The sequence below is a fragment of the Ostrinia furnacalis genome, unplaced genomic scaffold, assembly GCF_004193835.3.
Source record: "Ostrinia furnacalis isolate ACB-3 unplaced genomic scaffold, ASM419383v2 OfSCF1198, whole genome shotgun sequence".
Lineage (NCBI taxonomy): Eukaryota > Metazoa > Arthropoda > Insecta > Lepidoptera > Crambidae > Ostrinia > Ostrinia furnacalis.
In genome coordinates this window covers 198,557-220,420 of record NW_021131437.1, presented here as the reverse complement: position 1 = coordinate 220,420, position 21,864 = coordinate 198,557, and the positions used below count along the sequence as shown (strand labels likewise).

The following is a 21,864-nucleotide window of genomic DNA, read 5'->3' as shown; positions in this document are numbered from 1 at the left end:
GCTATCTAAAGAAGCAACGCAGATTATTTAGTATCTAGCACACTGCTTCTAATATGCTCGCAGAATTAAGAAACTTTGCCTAAGTTTTAATTAACACTGTAGTACTAAGCAATAAAATGAAAATTTTAGCTTAGGCTAGGCGACTGGAAATATTTTGAATCTTTCATGTCACGAATTCAAGATTGTATAAAGTAATATTTTTCTAACAATTATGGTAAAATGACTTGGCTCACGAGGTGACCGCCATGTGGGATGTTGACTCGACGATCATAGTCACGATAGTTGTCTCGGCAAACGGGCTAATAGCGAAAAGCTTCAACCAACACCTAAAGAATCTCTCGCTAGATGGTTGGATCAAGGGTCAGATACAAAAGGCGGTGATCCTCAGTACGGTACGCATTGTATAACAAAATAATAATTCAGTCTAGATTCGCTGGACCACTATTAAATGCTCAACTCTGATAATAATATAATTACATAACTACTAGATTATACTCTAAACTCTACATATACAAATACTAAAACCACTAATGATAGCTATCAGGTTAGTTTTCACCTATTACTGAAAATCAACTTATTAATAAATTGGACATCAATTAGTAAACAAGCCGTGATTTTCATGTTTTGAATACACGTTTACGACATGCATCGGCACCCAGTTCTATAATTATGTGCCTGTTAAGTAAAATTAAACAAAGGTAAGGAAAGTTGTTTGAAGACAATGTATGTTAAATTCACCTTGCTCTAATGGTGCGTCCAGACTGGGCGAATTTGCTCGCGCGGCAAACTCAACATCCTGCTCACTCAAGAGCAAATTCGCCCAGTCTGGACGCACCATAAGCTTAATGAGGCACTAACTCAAAGACACCGAATAACCAAAGTTCAATTGATAAAGACAGGTTCATTTAATAAGAGATCGAAACACATAGATGTTAGATTTAATTTTATTACATGAGAACTATGTAAAGGGTAAAATAAATTATAGAATATTGTCCAACGGATATTCAGATTGCTGATATCTTGACGAAACCTGCTAAATTACAATCTAATTCGCTGATTTAGCGTCCACCCCTTTTTCAATCTTAGGAAAACAGGCACTTAAGCGTTATTATAGTACTAATCGTCCAACTACAGTTCAATCGTCCGTAATGATAATGATCCAATCTAGTGAAAGCTCTATGATTGAGATATAACATCTGTATTGTTATACTATTACGGGAAAATCATTACAGGATTGATATCTGCAGAACTATGATCATAGTAAGTGTTCAATTGTTGATACAAGAATTACTTGTAATTTCCCGTATAGACTAAAAGCCAGAAAGCGCCAGACCTACGTCATTTTATAAAAACTGAAAGTTTGTCAGCGTATGCTCCCAATATAGGACAGAATGTTGGTGCATCATGAAGTTTGGGTCATCGTAGCTTTGGCAGCTACCTTAAAAAGAAGTTGGAACTGTCAAAACTGTCTGGCTGATGAGGAAACTACTTCTAATTATTGCCCAAATATTATTACAATAAAAATCAGCTTTTATGGTATAACGTAACCTGTGGTTTTTGCTGTTTAATCAATAGACTGTAATTCTATTTACGTTATAACTTAAAAACTGATTATTGTATAATATTTGAGCAATGATTGGAAGTACACACACCGGCAGATTTAGAGGAACGGAAAAAAAAGCATCAATATCATCATTATTTTAGGAAAAAAATGCCTAATTATGACATTATTTTTTAATTTAATTCTAAATATGAAAAAAATAATTGCCAACAGTATATTTTTTTAATTATTTTGTTTAAATTACCCCATCAACAGTTTCGTTGAGTGTTTTGAATTGAATGAAGCTTTTGCTAATTTGGATTTCTTTTACGTGAAAGATGTTTTTTTCTGAGAATTTTGTTGTGTAAGCATTCAGTTACTTATAAGGGTTTATTATGCCCAGCTTAGCACCGTCAGAAATCATTAAGGCAGATGAAATGAGAAGTAACGGCCATGCATACAAATCGGCTGCCGTAAGACGTCGTTGATCAGTATCGACCACCCATGGCAGTAACCAACGGTACAGATTGATCATTTCTGTCGTTAGGAGGAGGGTTCAAGTCAGAAAAAGGCGTACTTCGCGACGGGATGACCGTTTTTTACAACTTCGAGTTTTCAGAAAGTCGCGGTTACCTGCTGTTCAAGCCAGAAATAACCTTAAAGACACTCGAGGAGTAAGAGTGACTGAGCCCACAGTTCACAGGAGATTTACTGAAGTTGGTATAGGGTCGTGCATACCCGAGAAAGCTCCAACTTGTGACACAGCACCGAAAAAACATATTGAACTTTTCACGTGAATATCGTGATTGGGTCTTGAACGACTGGAGGCATGATCTCTTCACTTATGAGTGCAGAGTTCTCTTAAACCAGATCGATGGAAGATAGCGAATATGGAGACACAAAGAGAACGTAACATTTAGTCTTAATTTTGAAAATATCGTGGTTTATGGAGGTAGCTTAATTCTGGTGTGGGGAAGGATTTTTTTGGGAGCTCGCACGGAGTTAGTGGTGGGTGATGGAGGAAATACGACTTCTGAATGGTACACTAGGAACATTTTAGAAGAACATGATGTGCCATTTACTCCATTTATTGTGGACTCCTTTAGTTTAATTCACGATAATGTTCGTTTTCACAGTGCTCGCTCAGTACAGGCACATCTAAACCATTTGGATATACCCATGATGCAGTGGCTGGCAAGATCCCTAGACAAGAATCCTATAGAGCATGTCTTGGACTTTCTTAAAAGATGTGTTAAACTCAGAATACCACCGGTGGTGTTGAGAAACGCGTTACTAGAGGAATGGCAGACATTGCCCCAAAATACCCTTCATATCATTAACTGCAGCACGCTCAGATGAATGGAAACCATCATCAGAGCAAGAGGGGGAAATACCCATCATTAATTCATTCATTTGGATAGTGATAAGCTACCCTAATTTTTAATCTGGCCACAATTTCTAATTTTTGTTCAAAACTGAAAAATTGAAATTTCGTTTCGATGATATTTATTAAATAAAAACGACTAAATATTTAAAAAATATATGTTATTTTATTTTATTTTAATTATCTCTTTATTTTTGTATAATAAATATTTCATAGATCAGTAGTAATTTTCCTTATTTTCATACTTTTTTTTGCGTTCCGCTAAATCTGCCGGTGTGTGTACATAGTTCACTAGCTCTCTAATACTTAAGGTACTACTCGTAGCTGTCAGAAAACAATGTGATAACCGCCTTAATCTATGTTTAACAGCTACAATTTAGAGTTGATTCTCATGGTGTCACTTCCATTGGCACTCGTGTGTTATGACGTAGAGCTATTAGCACTTTGGCTGATCGCTTGAAACGTGCTAACAGCTTGATAGGTTCGGAAGTTTGTCTTAAACATACCAACTTGGGATTTCAAGGCTGTTTCAAGGAAGTGAGAAAAAAAATCATAATACCTTTTGTCGTGTGATATCGGACTATAATTTGTGTCATTGATGACATGAAAGTCCCTTGTAATGTGTTGAAGTAAGAGTTCTCGCCAGTTTAATTTAGTTGTTAAACCATCCATGATGTTGCTTTATTCGTATTTATTAATCAAAATTTTTTAGTATCATATTTTCATAAGATGTTGCGGCGTTCAACCTCTTTAGACTAATCTATGTCGCGTTCTCGTTTAATTATAATAGGACTTAGTTTGTTTTTCACTCTTCAATTTTTTTTCACAATTTTACTGAGCTGTCATAACTTTAATATAATCGCTAAAACCGTAAAAGTGTTATTATTTCATTCACCATTTCTTCCAAAAAATAAATATCAAGTACTTACTAAATATGAAAGCAACAGAAGAGCCCATTACACATTTACGCCCGAAAGGACAATGACCAAAAATGTATGGAGTGTGGTCCAAATGTCCATCACTAACGAGACCTACCTAATAAAATAGTCTACTAAATACTGATTCATTATAACCAAACCGCAATAAAAAATATGCTGTCAGTAAAAAGTTATGACTGAATGAAAAGTCATGTTTTTTACCATTTCATCCGAAAAATGTTCTTGATATCATTCTATCCATCGCACATTTTGGATTAATCTATGCATGTTATGTCATGTCGCTTAGTGTGCCGTGTTAGATTCTCGCTAAAAGAAAAAAAATAAGCTCAGAAGAAAGACATCAATATTGGAATTATGGTCGGGTGGTCGCTGCTCCGCCCCTATTGGTTGTAGGGTGATGTTATATAACCTAAAACCATCCTTGATAAATGGGCTATCCATAACAGAAATATTTTTTCAAATCGGACTAGTAGTTCCTGAGATGAGCGCGTAAACTACTACAATTTTTCATACGGTCATAACTTTTTACTGACAGCTTATTTTTTTTTCGTCCCATACTGAAAGTTAATCTCTATTAAATGGAATATAAGCCAATATAGGTCTTATTAGTGGTGGACATTTGGACCACTTTTGGTCATTGTCCTTTACTAAAATATCCGAAAACAGAACCAAATTACAAGTTATAATTATCATGCAAATATTTGAAAATCATTTTATAAGTTTGCACTGTTTACACAAAAATACTTGGATCTTGGAGCCTCGAAACGGCTTACTAATTGAGAAGACAATTAGGGGCGCCTTCATTAGTATAGGTATTAATGATGTAACACCATCCTCGGCCTTTCGTTAGCGTCCGTTTTGGATTCAGAAATTAAGAGCCGATTTTAATTCTACTAAGTAGATACTTTTGTGGTGCGATCAATTTGACAGGCTCGCGAAAGCGCTAATAAACCAACTTCGACGGGACTCCAAAGTTTTAAGATAATTTCTTTAAATTTTAGCTCTACTTTAAACGTTGTAGGCGACACCTGCCACAGCGCTTTTACTTTAGTTAATTTAAAATATGAAGTTTTCTTCAGGATATTTCACTCGCACATACATTATAGGATTTCTGACAAGTGCTTACATTTTAAACTTGCGGTGGATAGCTTATAGGTTACCATTATGCCGGCAATACACGGACAGCTCAAGCAGTTAGTCAGTGATCAACATACACGAACCGCTCGAGCAGTTGCAACTGTCTCGGGCGGTCGACAGCCCGAATCAGTTGCAACTGCTCGAGCGGTTCGTGTATGTGCGTCCATAGAACTCTGCAGTTCACTGTGCAGTCGCAGCTTGAAGCTGTCGACCCTGACTGCTTCAAGCGGTCCGTGTATTGCTGGCCTTACTCTCGTACTGTTGTTCTGAATGCCGCCTGTTATATTCGCATACTACATGTGAAGTCAGACAAGTCTGAAAATTACTTTTTTCAGTATCAAACAACATTAAGCATAATCTTGCTTAAAAGTATTCTAAGAACGCGAGTCTTACGAATACTGTGTAATAAAATACATTAAAATAAATCAAACGTATTATCGACTGACTGCTGTTATAAACTATAGCATATTATGTTATATCAATAAAACGTGTAAAGTTAAGTACCTACATCAAAATCATTTCCGTAGTTTTCAACCGACTTCAAAAAAAGGAGGAGGTTCTCAATTCGACCCGTATGTTTTTTTTTCTATGTTTGTTACGCGATAACTCCGCCACTTGTGAACCGATTTGAACAAATCTTTTTTCAACGTATAGGTAATACCTCAAGGGTGGTCCCATTTAAAATTAATAATAAAAAAAACAACCCCCAAGGGTGGAAAATTGGGGATGAACTTTTTTATACGCAATATCTCCGCCGATTATGAACCAATTTGAACGATTATTTTTTTGTTGAATAGGTATTATCAAAAGGGTGGTTTCATGCGAATTAGAAGAAAATATTTCACCCCCATGGGTGGAAAATTGGGGATGAACTTTTTTATAATATACATTAAGAATATGGTCTCAATGTACTGCTTACCTACAGTGGTAACATCAAGGTAATAATTCATCATCATCATCAACAGCCCTTTACCGTCCACTGCTGGACTATGAGCCTAAGGTAATAATTAGTTAACTAAAAAGCAAGAAATAAGTAAAATTTAATTAAAAAAAATGAAACCGACTCCAAAAGTATCAATCATGGTATACCTACATAAATATTAATAATTCGTCCTAATAAATAGTAGGTAATTAGTAATTATTTTTCTACTTTTTAGTGTAGGTTTTTTGGAGTCGGTTTCATTTTTTTTATAAAATTTTTGTGAGAGAGTGTTACAAACAAAAATATTTTATTAAGAAGCGACATAATCGATATGCATTTCAACCAGTCTAAAAAATATCGTAATGCAAAAGCTCTACTTATTTCATTCACCAAAAGTAAGGCAGTTAAAAATAGCCTGGCTTAGCCTGGTTTCGGCGGGGAGGGAAAGTGAGACAGGTATTCAACAACACCAAGTTTATGTTTTGAGCAATAAACACATTATGCTCTGGAAAACAAAAATAAAATTGAAAATTTATGTTTTTTCAGTTGTCTCAGTTTAGACCTAGGTGCATCATACTGTTGTGTTTGCCAACAAGTCCATGTACGGACTTCAAAACATCTGACCGACTCTAAACCTTTTGCCATCGGTATAAGGATGAACAATTAAGCTTCATGTACGTTATTAATTTATCCTTTGAGGAAATGCGTAGGCAAAGCAGTGGCTGTAGATTCTTATGATGTTCGCACTTTTTATTTTTTCTTATGCAACAAAGAGTGGAATTTCTATTAGAAAAAAAAATCCTTCACGATCATTTTTATTTAAGCTCTTTACAAATGATATCTGTATATTTTTTTGCAATTTAACGACTGTACTATGGCATGCTACTATCTCTTAAATTAATATTCTGCAACATCAAATACTGTCATATTGGATCCATTACAGTGAGTGGTTAAAAATGAAAATTAATGACTTTAATTACAGTGTTCAATTGCAGAATTGATCGAATTTTTCGAGATCATTGGTTTATTGAAGTTGCCTGTCGTTCTTCATTGCATCGCTTGTCTTCATGAAGATAATTGCAGGTCATTGGCTGATATTAAAACAGGACGTTGGCGCAAAAATTGATTAATACTACATTCGAGTGCGCGAGCGCAATCGAAATCAAGCCGATGGCTCCTCGATTGTGGGAACTAAAATATCACTATAATGCAATTGATATTGCCCTCAGATATTACTATTTTATAAAGCTAAAAATAACACGACATTAATCATACATGTCCAATACATTACATAAAATTGAATCGAACCCGCGTTCGAAGCGCGTACTATTTTTAGCGTAAAGCACAATATTAAAATTACACTCACAGCTTTTATTAATCAAAAAAGATTTCATTTTGCAGCTGAAATTCTCATCTTTTGTATACTGGCCCAAAAAAAATAAAAAGTTCACAAAATAATGATGTTGTTATTTTGGTCATGCATTTATACACTTCTGCAAATCCTGAAAAAAGAAAAATCTTAACACACTCGTATTGTGTGCTAATAACTTTGTGTGATAAATATTTTTATCTGTTATTCTATGCAATTAGATCAATATCTACAAAATAGTAAATCTAGTAAAAAGATCGCGGGAAGAACCTGGATGCGGGCAGCGCAGGACCGTTCATTGTGGAAAACCTTGGGGGAGGCCTTTGTCCAGCAGTGGACGTCATTTGGCTGAGACGACGACTACAAAATAGGACTTTAGAAGTCTAAAGTCTTATTATGTAAATGTTACATCCCTAACTTTCTCAGTTCCCAACTCTATTCTATTCTATTCAAAACTCTGGCGCCAATCTGTACAAACAAAGTGAAAAATGCCTAGTTTCGGCTAATCTACACTTCGTAAGGATTGTTCTTGACCCGATTTTTTAACCACATTGGCAGAGTGTTAACCGTCTGTCGTCGCCTTCCCGAGTATGTAGATTGGTTTATAAAGCGGAGCAGATAGTTTACGTTATAAGTCGTTAGTATGTGTTAATGCTACTTAAAAAATTTGGCGCCCGACCTAGTTTATGTCTGCACTTTATTGAAGCTCGGTAAACTGGATTGTACCAGTGCGAACCAGTTATTTGGGTTAGACATAAGTATTTTTTTATACAGTTGACCCGGCAAACGTTCTTTTGCACCTAGGAGTAGGTATAAAAATACTTTACGCCCTATTTTCAAATCCAATGAATATTATGTAACATAAATACTTACAACAGAGTTTCATAAGAATCGGTTAAATCATTTCTGAGGAATTTTGTTACAAACACTATTACACGAGAACTTTATTGTGCAGGTTCGAATTTTGCTAGTGGAATAAATATTAGTGTGATGAGTTAGGGCAGGGATGGTGAACCAATGGCACGCGCCACAATATTTAGGGCACGCCCGCCAATCACAAAATTCACTATAAAATAAAATAGTATGTAATAAAATATAAGAAGAAGAAGCTATTCTATCCTCGCCAATCGCAACTAGATGTGCTAGCTGCATATTGTTTTTATGATTTGCAATATTTTTTGGACCAGTTATTAATACTGTTTGAACCTAAAATAACAAATTAGATATATTCTGTGCTTTAAATATTAGCTGTGAGACTCTGTAATTGGCTAGAGTTATGTAATGTACTACTCTGTAACATTTAAATTGTGGACAAAACTATTGAGTTTCCAAATAAACAGGGTGTTTGGCGGAAAGTTAGACAAACTTCGTGGGTGTATAGGTAAGGCCAAACACCCTGTATAAATTAAAAAAGCCCTCATCAGTTAGTATCACTGTAGAGTTAGGTCCTGTCACATGCCGGTGGCGCCACTTGTACTACGAGAATACCCCTTATTGATAGCATTAGGTGTTATTTGGCACATCAATGACTACATCAAACTTTTTTTCGGAAAAGTGGCACGTTGATACATAAAGGTTCGCCATCCCTGAGCTAGATAGAGCATTAATACCGGAGTCATTGACGTTTGGTAGTTTATTCACATATATCGATTAAGTAATAAGTATGTTTATCTGTTATCTAGTCACTATGGTACGTACAAACCCTGCATAGTTTGATAGATACGAGTAAATTGATGTGATAGAACAATAGCTAAAACAATCGGTTGATTATATTTTTCTAGTAGAATAATAATAAAATTTCTACCTTAATTGGTGCTCGTAAGGTGTTGGATAATAAAAACATCGAATATCTTATCTTTTACAGAATCATTAGTATTTACGAGTAGTGGTACAATGGACAGCACATCTAACTAAACACCGTGGCATCTTTTATTAATTGTAGAAGGTAATTTGCAGTAAAAATGTATCTGGTATAGGAACCTACTTGTCTGGTTTACAACTCTATATCTGCGTATACAATTAATAAAAAATTAGTTGCAAAAAATGTTGTTACTTATATTGATTGAGATAATAACGTCGACTGTACGATATCAAATTCTGACCTACAAAATGAAACAGATAAGAAATCAGTCAATAATTTATCTGACTTAGTTAATTTAGGCTAACTGGTTTAAATACATACATGATTTTTATTACATAGGTTTAATAAATATAAGAATCTGACTTTTTGTATTCCTACTCATAGATAATTTCAGTTTCATTTAGGTCATACAAATTCCGTGTGCGGTCCCATGTATATGCGAGTACGCTCGACTCAAAACGTCTTATTCGAAAGAAAAGCAAAATGCAGATTCTCTCAATAAGAATTTCAGTTATACTACTTAATTTCAAGTCCCAAACCGCTGAGGGCTTCAGTCCACAGCATCTGTATGTAGCAGGATGTTTAAACTTCACTGTTATTGTTTCACTCAATATCCAGTCTATAGATTAGGCCAGTGTTTTTGCGGGCAGAATAGCCACGAAAATAAATAGAAACGCCTAGGTAGGTACACGTTACGAACAACGAGTTGGTGATCCCACAAACATTTTTAGTTCCCGCAACGTGTTTACAGGCGAAATGCGCGAAATGTTTATTAGCGGTCAAGTTACTAATAGGAATAGCGAATCTATACTCGAATGCAAATTGGATAAGTTCATCAATTTAGGCGAAAATCAAAATGATTCCTGCATTTTACGTGTAACTTAATCCGATTACCGACTGACAGAACCAACAATGCGGTTCAAAATGGCTATGAATGTAACTAAAATTGTATTTTGATGTTATACAGGGTGATCAATAGCCTCAATTTTTATGGAGAATATATGAATTATTCTCGTTTTCAATCCAGAGTCACGAAGAGTGTTAGAAAAGTTGTCAAAAATTTTAGTTTGTTGAGCTACTAAGACTCGATATTAAAACCGCATGGTCCATTCCCAACCAAAACAACATGTTTATTGATTTATTATAATCAATAAATCAGTCGTGTCACCCATCAAACTATGTATGTAAAATAAATTCAGTGAGTAAGATTAAAACAGGTAAATTGTGTTCTCTCCAACCAGTGATAGTTTTTCCTCCTCTTTCTAGATCAGCATTAATGTTCCCAATTTACAGTTTCCACCTGCATTCTGGCCACAGGGACGCAATAAAGTCTAAAATTACTGGCAATGTTTATAAGTCGCTCCCGCGTCGAAACCCGATTGTTGCCGGGGACATAGGTCAGCGAAAACAAACAGCTCACGTGATAAGAAATAGAGCAACATGTAATTACCGAAATTATAATCAAAAACATGAGACAAATTAGGTCTTCTTTCGGATGACCTCTTAATTGAGTTACATTTATTTGTCCCTATCAGATGTGTTTGGTAAAAATATTGACCAGTGTGAAATCATACTTGGAATAACATTATTCATTAATATTTCCAGTATTTTAGGTACTTTAGTAACTGACCTTTACTCTTATCTTTATTGATAGTCTATGCCAAACATACATCTCATTGACTAAAATTAAATGTTTAATCTGTTCTCCGTGGACTTCGCACCGGTAACATTTTCTACAAACAACTATGATGCTGAATCTCCATTTAAACTTCTAAAAATAATAATATTTGTGTAGCCGACAACAGGTTCCTGTGGGTTCCTCAAGGGCGCCAGGGAAGGCGAGTGAACCTTGACTTATATTTAGTTAATGGGTTATAATAATATTAGGTGTTACATTGGAAAGGTGCATACTGCATACCCTTTCCAATGTAAACTATAGAAATCTCGTAAGCTAGAAGAGAAAATAATAGTTTGATTGAAGAAGTGTAAACAGATTTCAGAGATAGAAAACAACATATTGGGTATATTAAAAATAAAAGTTCCATTGATGTAAAATTTTTCGGATTCAAATGTAGCGTTTCAGGAATCTTGATAAGTTTTAACTCCCAACCACAAAATCTGTTTTGTGTCCCAACTGAAGCAGAGTCTATCAAACCTTTTTGTGTGTAGATATATTATTAATAGACGATACATTATTAAATAAGTTCAATAAAGTAGCCAAATGGGCTTCAAATCTGCACTACTCACTACTCGGGCAAAATCTTCATAAGCCATCATCGACATCCGAAATGGCTCGTAGCTGTTGGCTTAACGTGCCTGCCATGTGGGAATTGTAAAAGCCTGTACTGCTTGTTAAGCCTCTATCGAATGCAAATACTGTTTATTCACTTCAATATTATTGAAGCTACTTCTAACTATTCCATCCACTGGAATTTCCTTTCAAATAACTAGTTCAGATGTCACCTTCAGCTATACATTTTTATCTCGGAAAGGTGTTATTTCTACAACACAATTATTTCTTTAGACTTCTACTCTGTTGCATTTTTATCACTGGTTTCTGTTATGATGAGAACTGCGCTAACAAGACGGGTGCATCCACTCAGCCATTTTAAAGTTTCTGAACTTAGATGTACGGTTAGATGGTTTTGAAATGTGGTTTAATATTGAATTTTTGGCACTTGACTTTGGTGTTCATAGAGTGAACTTATTATTGGATTTAAAACGCAATTTGTTCTGTAAAAATGTTAATTCTTTTAGTAATCGTCTTGAAACATGCGTGGTTTTATCTTACGTAAGGTTCTGAAACTAGGGATCACGTCTAGATAGTCACACGTTTCATAGATGGCGCTTTTTCCAATTATTTCTTACAGGTTAAAACTAGAATACTTTAACAGAATAAAACATTTGCATTCAATGTACTTTCCACACTTTTTCTTTACTGATATCATCTTGTAATGAAAACAGGCACCTGCAATGGATGCACTGTCGTAAACCCTGAATACATATTATGTTATGTTAAAAACTGGTTTTCTTTTAAACTTGTTTTGTCTGGTTAAATTCAGCCGCTGATTCATTGTGCGATCGAATTACAATACTTATTACTAAAGAGAATCATTGACACCAATAAGGCATATCACTTAAGTAATTTAAGGCCTGTATGTATTGGTTAAATTATCCGACTGTCATGTTGATTAAGATTTTATTCTGCAAAAAAAAAGTTATGTACGTGTATTTCCAGCCGCCCGCGACTTCGTACGTGTGGATCCCATTTTACCCCCTTTAGGTTGGAGTTTCGTAAAATCCTTTCTTAGCGGACACCTACGTCATAAAATCTACCTGCATGGCAAATTTTGAGCTGTGCGTTGATAGAAGATATAAAAAAGGACTACTCTTCCTAATTTTAATGCGTTACAAAAGTGTCTGAATCTGAAGTCTCGAAAAATGTATTAAGCCAATGTCCCATTAACTTGATTTTCCGAAACAAAAAGAGTGATAATTCGAACAGTGTGTCGCCTTGTGTTAGCGAGAGAATAGGGCTATTAGCTTGCGAGTCGCGTCGTCCGCACCCGTCCGAGGATCATGTCGGACTAACTGGAATTGCAAAGAAATCCCTCGTCGTGTCGACAGCCCCACCCTCCCTAATTGCGGCTTGAGTGTCGATTTATTTGCGAATCATGACCTTTTGAGCGCTAATGACAACTTTACGAGTTGCTCTAGTGTCTTTGTACATTTTGTGTTAATGTGTTGTCTGTAAGTTCAGTGTTTGGAATCAGATCATATCAGTCCGTTAGCCATAGATTTGTCTCTTGAATACATTGAAGTGCTTAAAAACTTGAATAAGTATTTAAATGAAACACATCGAATCAAATACTGATAATTTTTATCAAGCAATACTTTTTTTAAGAGGATTCTGTGGAGATGGTATCCGCGAAAATACCTTTAGAATGATCAAGCTTTGACTATTTTCATTTTTGTTTATGTGCGAGAGTACATGAACAAATATACCCAATACTGGTTAAACTGTACAGTTGAATACTGTATAAACTGTAAACTGTCCAGTTTATCCGCTCTTATTTGTATTGGCTTGTGACCCAAATGTTAGATTATGTCAATCGTAAAACGTTTCCAGTAACAATTCCTATTTACTTAGTAGACACAAACGATACTTCTCTGAAACTGCTACGGTTAATAGTTAGAACTAATAAGTGTAAATGATACCCGAATAATATTATTAAATATTTCGACGTATTCATTACCTTAAATTAAAGTGTTAAATTGTCTACATACTAAGAACTCGGAGATCATTCAATGAGTATAGGAAACAGTATAGCCAGTAACCATGATATTATTATGATAAATAGGTACATTAATTAAAGTGTTTCTAGTAAGCGGTGTCAGCTTTTGACAATGTACTCACTACGCCAAAAATGGAGGTTCATTCCTTTATTGATTTCAATTACCTTGCTGTTTAAAGGTTTTGAAAACTTGAATTCGGCTGTTTATTTGATTTTTTGTCTATTTCACAGCACAAGTTACACTTTTTTACACTTTCTCAGATAAAATTAAGACTTTACCTATGTGAATACGATGTGAGAGTAACAACATATTATTTTGTGGAAGTTAATATAATAACAATATAATAGAGTTTTCTATAGGTAACTCATTCGATAGCAAAGTAGGTAAAGTGCAAAAACACAGTTCAAAGGAAATAAAAAATCAATTTTAATTAGACATACATTAATTTTGGGAAGAGCATCATTTAATGGTTCACGAACTGTAACGAGCTGTTGATTACGGGGCAGAATTGGAGCACTGGGCTTATTTCATTTGGGGAATTCCTTGTCACCGCGCGACCTTGTTCTGTTGCCAAACTGAAGTCACGGGGGCGGGGCAAAGAAGCCTTTGGCCAATCGCTAAGCACCTATTAAATGGAATACCTACTCCTACCCACGCGTTACTCCCAAAACTGAGGTCCAAACGAAGTTTAGGTATTCAAATCACGTTGCCCACTGGCCCCTTCCAATGTAAATGTTTGTGTGTAGGTAAAATAATGACTACTTAATACGAGAGTCAGCATAAAACAATGATTTCATTTTCTTTGGAATTTTATTTTTAGAAACCCTGATGCATTTATATATTTTCTATTAATGACGCATTCTAACATCATAACAATTAATTTACACGAACAATGTTTATTTACCATGATATAAGTTCTTTTATACAGGGTGAAACAATTAAAAAAGTGCTTTATTTCCTCACCACAACAATCATTACAATATTTTTAGTACAATTTAGACTTATAGTAGAATTCGATTATTGTGGGAGACTGATGCCTAAACTAAGCTAAAAGAAGCTTGTATTTCAGGTCATCAGGCCCCCTCCCAAAAACCAACTTCCCAAAAAATACATCTATAAGGGAGAGTCCGCTAATTTGGACCAGTTTTTTTCAATCCCATTTTACACATAGTTTTCTTTTGTTTTTGCTAATGTCCATGGTATATAATAAAAGATACATTATTCAACTTACTATTTCATAAATATTAATTAACATGATTGTTGTATATTTAGCACAAATCAACAAAGTACGAGTTCAGAGCTTCGGTCCAATTTAGCCAACCGGTTCGATAATTTGTACCACAGGGTTACTAAATTAGATTTCAATAAATTTCAAGCCTATAAAAAAACTATGGCAAAATATTATACGATACATTCTTAACAAATTAGGAAACGAAAAGGAACAGTAGTTAATAACATAGACAATCGATATTGTTTTACACGTTATCACGATTTTGAGTACAAGTTTTGTAATTCCAATTATCGTAACGCACACTTGTACCTAATCTACTTTGCCAGTCTTTTGCTTTCATTTATTGTTAGTCAAACATAACTACGCTATTATAACTTCAAAATATGATTTACTAAAAAAAATTTCAAAATCCTTTGGTAAAGTTCCATACAACTTGATGTGGTACAATTTAGCCGACTAGGTGATAGTGCTTTTAAAAAATCGGTAAAAAATATAGCTTATAAATACCGAAAAATGTTTCAAATAATTGTAATCCACACTAATTTACGCTTCTAAATAATATATTAGAAACACCCTGTGATTAAATTTAACAAAATTACAAACTAAACATGTATTGTCAAAAGTTACTTGAAAACAATGAAAAAATACGTTTCAAAATAAAACACACGTATTTGTTGTCACGGCAAAAACCACATGGCCGATATTAATTGATTTTAGTTGTGTATCGCTGAGTGTTGCAATTACAGACATTCAATAAATACTTTACGAAATATGGGGGTGGTACAATTTACCCGGCGGTACAATATACCGAACTCTCCCCTATATATAAAAGAAAGTCGTGTTAGTTACTTCGCTTATAACTCAAGAACGGCTGAACCGATTTAGCTGAAAATTGTCAGGGAGGTAGTTTAGAGCCAGGAGAAGGACATAGGATACTTTTTATCCCGTTCGAAATAAAAAAAAAGTCTGCTTATTTATTGCCATTAAGGCGGAACAAAGTTCGCCGGGTCAGCTAGTATTATATAAATATAGAAAAAAGAAAACAAAGTATACATAGAGATAGATACAGGTTATTGCAGCAATCAGTTTTACAGTGTCAAAAGCAAAAACAGTTACACTTAACTCGCTTGTTTAAATATGTCTAAAGTGGTACATTTAAAAGCATTTCGGTTTCATTATAATTGAGAGTATTTAGCCATTTAGAAGTTATCACTTTATAATAAGATAGTAAAATTGAATTTTCGCATAAATCCAGTTAATTCTGTAACCTATTATTGATACCTTTTGATAGAGCTCGTGAAGCACTTTCAGGATCAGTTACCAGGTTTTCGATATTTTGTATAGTTAAGATATAACCGAATTAGATCACTTATCGTTTCCATTTTGTATTAATTTCTCAGGCAGTCATAAACAGCAAGCGCTAGATAAATTGACTGTATCATCGGATATTTGTAGTGGTGTGAAGAATCCACCTTGTATTCTGCCAATAATTTTTAAAACACCTGTGTTTTAAAGCTTACAAAATGAGTCCTTAAAATGCATAGTATTTTAAAAGGACAGCCATATTTTGGTAACACATGTTGGAGAAGCAAATGCTAGAGATAAAAAGATAACATTAACGCATTCCATTAATCTATTCCAGGCTTCACCATCTGAGGATCTGTACTGGGAGGGCGAAGAGGATGCTTCCAACGAGTTCCTCGAGGTCAAGGACGAAGACATCGGCATCAGCGGTCACCTGAAGAGGCTGAAACGAGATTTCTTCGACTTTCTATGTAAGTGTGGCTGATGCCGAGAAGAAATGAAATTGAATTGCCCAGAATTAAACATTTCAGACGCCCAATCATTTTTGGCAAATGCTGAAAAGTAGGTACTACTTAAAAAGTTACGCATATTGTCGTTTTTGAAGATGATTACTTGAATTATAGCTAAGATTAGTTTTTAAAAAGCACTATTTAGCTAGCCTTCTGGGCCCGTGACAGCGACGTGAATTTATCATTTTATTTCCAAGGCATTTTATTTGTAAGGTAAAATATTACTATGTATTTTTATATTAAAATTTAGAAATAGTTCTGTTTGTTAATAAATTTTTCGTTTTTAACGTTTCAGCTCCTTTCACCACTTCGACTACGTCGACGACAACACCACCGCCTCAAGAGGAGATCGCTACCGAGGATCCGGACGCTGATCAGACGTAAGTTACTTTTTTATCCAACGATATTATACCTATTTCCGCTTCTGTGGTCTAGTGGTAAGACCACCTGATTCAGACGCAGAGGTCCCGGGTTCGATTCCCAGTGGGGGCAGATTTTTCTGTTCGGTTTGGTTGGTGGTAGGGCTTGTTCTAAGTCCGCCTTGCTAGCTACCACCATCTTACCTAAGTCTCTCGCCATAACAAGAATGTTAACAGCATTGTTGTGTTCCGGCATTTAGAGGTAAGATAGCCAGTTCCTCCGTGGTTGAGGATTCCGGGTGAAGCTCGCTTCCACCTTCGGCCTGACCATCAGCTGAGATACAGGCCAAGAGCTTCCTCGTTGTGGATAAAAAAAAATTTGCTAATGCTACCACACTACACTATTATGGTAATAATGACCCTAAAATTGTTCGGTATAGGACAGATTCTGGGATTGGACAGATTCGTGGATTCGGCAGATACTGGATTGGACGGATTCGTGGATTCGGCAGATTCTGTGATTCGACGGATTAGCTATACGACAGAAAATGAACAGTCGTGCTCAAAAAGATTAAAAGTATAAAGTGAAATCCATCTTACTAATTATATTAAAATGTGAAATATTTGTGATGTTGTGAGTTAGAATGTTTATTTCTCAATCACGTTTCAAATACTAAATGGATTTGGCACACTGACAGAGTTAATCCTGCATGAACATAAAAGTTAAAATATAGTAAACTCCTTGAATAGGTTCTACTCCATGATTTATCAGGCCACTTCAAATCATTGTCATTTACCCTATGACATATTATTCAACTTGAAACAATTGCACTGGCAGTTGTTTTCCTGTTTTGTTGTTTTAGGCATTTTTTAAAACGAATAAAAATATTTAAAGAAATAATGGAGTTTGCCGGCTCCAGTACCGGTGTAGGGGATTTAAAATTTATTAACAGTGAAAGGGGAAAAACAAATGTGGTACTATAAACTGGCGATGTGTAAATAAGTCAGAATGCAGCAGTTCCATCACATTGGATAAATGAAACCGCATTGTTAGAGAGTCCCGTCATATGTGCTTGCCCGATTTTAACAAAAACGCAGTCGATAGTTTAATGGACAAATGCAAGGCCTTAGTATACAAAAACCTCGACTCAATCCCCAAAATATTTGAAGATATCATGGACACTGCCGACTGTGAATTGATTGATGAAGAGAAACCAACATTTGAACAGAAAAAGGATATATTATACATATAAAGCAAGAAATAATTACCTGAAAATGAATACTAAAAACTGCAAACATTTAAAATCTCTGAAGCTACCGCACAGTCTTGTGGGTGGTTTCTTTTTATTTGATCCTGGAATCGAAGACAAAATTTTGTTTTTTGGGTCGAGATTGGCGCAAGAGTATTTTAAAAAAATTAAACTTTCTACGGCGATGGCACGTTTAAAGTATGTCCCAGTCCTTTCTATCAACTCTAAGTATTCATTTAAATATTTCTGACGTTGAAAATACTGTAAATTTTGTTCCGGTACTTTTCATACTTCTGCCTAATAAAACGCAGGCAACTTATGAACGATTATTCACTATTCTAAGGGACCAATTTTCCGTAACAATTGAAAATTATAAATGCGACTACGAAATAGCAACCATTTAAGCAGTAAAATTGGTTTATCCTGGTGTAAAGGTAACCGGCTACTATTTTCATTACTGGAAAGCCATACTTAAAAAGTGCCAAAATGTTGGATTTGATAAAACTGCAAATGGAGAGTTTATCATGCGCCTTTATATGCAACTGCCGTTGCTGCCTCCGATTTTGGTTCCTGAAGCAATATTAAGTATACAAGAAATGGTCAATGACTCAGAGGAATACAAATCATTTAATCATTATTTCACAAGTCAATGGATGGGAATATATACCGAGAATGTGTGTACTTGTTATAATGAAAATTTTCGTACAAATAACCCAGTCAAAAAAAAAAAAGATTTCCCGTTAAGCCACTACTATATAGTATATTCATACAATTGTTAAAAAAAGAATCTCGTTTTCAAGACACGAAGTTGAAAAAAGAACAGATTCATTGCAAGGGGAAGCAACGTAATGCAAAACTGATGCAAAAGAATTGCCAAATAAATAAAATTGTTACCGCAGCACTGAAGAATGAAATAAGGGTATTTGATTGCTTAAAACGGTTGTGCAAAATATTTTTTTTATTTAAAACAAATTAAATGTATATTGTTCTTTAACTAAAAGTGGGTTTTATTTTACTTTTATTTATACCTGTACTTCTGTCGTATAGCTAATCCGTCGAATCACAGAATCTGCCGAATCCACGAATCCGTCCAATCCAGTATCTACCGAATCCACGAATCTGTCCAATCCCAGAATCTGTCCTATACCGAACAAAGGGCCACGAATTGTAGCCTATATTATAAAGTCAGACATGGCAGGTGACAGTAGGCAATATGTAGTTAATTTTCAAATCTATAAAATGAAGTCTTGTGTAATGGGGTACTTAATAATAATCCACTTCACACTACTACCTACTATATTAAGTACCTAATTACAGCGACCGCAGTATAATTCATAAAAAAAAACATATTTACACTTAATTTGGTATTTCTCTTCATCTTTCTTGTAAGCTAACTTAACTTTAGACTTAGCCCTGAGTGTGTTGAATACAAACTTTAAAACATAATGAATTTATTTAATATTTTATTATATAATTTCAGGGAAGATGTTGATCACGGTTCGGGTTCCCACGATCCAGTCGAGGCGGATCTCAAAGAAAGTAAGTTCGTTTTATTTAGACTACGAGTAAGTCTATTTCACATTGAATACCTGGACCTGGGTGATATTATCCAAGGGTGATCAAAGGACACCAAAGTATCGTCTGGAGTCCACTTCCATTGGTGCTTATGATCCATAATGGAATTACGTCTACAGTACATTTCGTCCATAGTATCATCACGTCTACAGTATCAAAATGCATAGTTTCATTACGTCTAGTTTTTCGTGTAGTTCGAGTAAAAACTTTTACACACTGGCCATTTCAGTTTTCGATGACTTAATATGACATTATTTTAGTTTACAAATTTTGCGCATATCGCAGCTCAATTAAGCTTGAGGGCATCATACTCTGCGTTAATATTCCCAACTCGGCAGCAGGTAACAAAGTGTCCATGAGAAAACCATGAGTTTTCAAGATTAACGCCGCAAAAACCCAATGCCTGACTCTAGGAATTATTTCTGGTTATAGCGAAAGCAGGCTCACTGGTTTCCATAAAAACTTTACTAAGTATAAATTGTAAATGTTCACAGAAACGTTACGCGTGACGTTTGTCGTGATCCAGCCGTACCAGTCGGAGTACTCCAACAGGGATTCAGAACAGTTCCAGAGCTTTTCCAAGGCCATAGCCGACGCCGCCAACCTGCTCTACGAGAAACAGAAACTCCCCGGGACACAGAAAGCTAGTCTGGTCCGCATACAGTAAGTACACCTTCTTTCTGAAATTCAAGGGCTTGCCCCTACCATTTTCACGTAATCATTTTTGGTTAAGACTTTTTAGTGTAGTTAAAACTTTATAAAAACAATCAGTCTGTAAAAAATATTGCTTGCTTTTGATCATGACATCCAAAGGTGGAGAAGTGACCTTCTGTAATTTACTACGACGAGATAGAAGAACATTCCAGATATCTTTAGAACCGTTAAGTGCGCGCCGCACGTGTTACATATCATTGTGCATTTCAACTTAGAATCTGATAGAGTTCACCAAGAAACTTCTTATAAAATTTTCGCGCTCTTAACATAGGTGGTATTTCTATGGCAAATAACTTAAGAAATACTGTGAATATTGAGATAGGAGTGTGAAAGGCAAAGCGGAATAACCTATGCCAAATTGGACTTTAAATCTATTGGCATTAAAAAGTGAAAACCGCCAAAACTTGAGATATATGTATATGGTATTGGTTCTTAACCGTCGATATGCAACTTGCTTTGCTTCCCCCAATTTTGATCCCTGAAGGTGTGTTATCTATACAACATTTTGCCAATGAATCGGAAGAATTTACGAAATTTAACGATTTTACAAAATAATGGTTGACATTGATAACGCAGGAAATATTCAGCTGCTATAACCAAAGTTTCAGAAACTACCAAAGTTGCTTAAAACTATTGTGCAAAGCATAGATGCAATAAAATTAATATTTTAACTTTTTTTTATTAAGACTATTTAGCTAAATAAACTTTATTTTTAATAATCTTTCTTTTGAATTATGTAATCAATTGTATTTCTGTCTTAAAACAATCTGTCTTAAAGAGAATCTGTCGTAAACCTGTCCTAAACTGAATAAGCCCTTCTAATCACTCATGACTCGATACTCATGCTAGAACATTTTCTCTAACATGTTACTCTCCTTATTACAGGTCACGTATATCTGACGACTTCTCCTGCAAGGTGACAATGGACATCATCACCTCAGGCTATGACGACACCGATCGGATTGCGCAAATTTTACGAGACCACATCAGGAACCATTCTCGCCTTGGCTCTGTAGTTGTCGACAACCGAGAAGAATTGAAGACCAACGTCATTGATCCAGGTTTGTTTCTGAGACAACCTTTTTTACATGAGACTACAGAAATTCTACGCCACCATTTAATTTACTCGTAGTTAAAAGTCATTATGATTGAATTTTAAGCTGCTATCGCAAACCTCGTAAAGAATAACTTTTTAACTTTAATAGCGTCAAACTATGTATTTGGAATGAGTGGACGTATGCATGTGGGTGGCGGTTGTAAGCAAATGCGAATTATTTTCTAAATATACAATTTCTGTGGTGATGTTAATTTGTAAATGATCTGTAACTGAGAAGTAAGACAGCGCTCATGATGAAATAAGATTTAAAAATTAAAGCTCTTGTTGCCATTAGGAATTCGTATACGATGTCAAGTAAAACGTGATTGTCGTAATTAAAACGTCGAATCTTTGTTGACTGTATGTACGCCACCTACC

General features: G+C 35.1%; 1 protein-coding gene across 1 annotated transcript in view; it reads left to right on the top strand.

Annotated features, from left to right (window-relative positions):
- LOC114351805 (atrial natriuretic peptide-converting enzyme) overlaps positions 1–21,864 on the top strand; it is an 81,175-nt gene that overhangs the window by 50,742 nt on the left and 8,569 nt on the right. Inside the window, exons 2-6 of the mRNA XM_028303136.1 lie at positions 16,321–16,453; positions 16,788–16,872; positions 19,582–19,640; positions 20,171–20,339; positions 21,276–21,451. Coding sequence (XP_028158937.1) covers positions 16,321–16,453; positions 16,788–16,872; positions 19,582–19,640; positions 20,171–20,339; positions 21,276–21,451 — 622 coding nt within the window. The remainder of the gene's footprint in view (positions 1–16,320; positions 16,454–16,787; positions 16,873–19,581; positions 19,641–20,170; positions 20,340–21,275; positions 21,452–21,864) is intronic.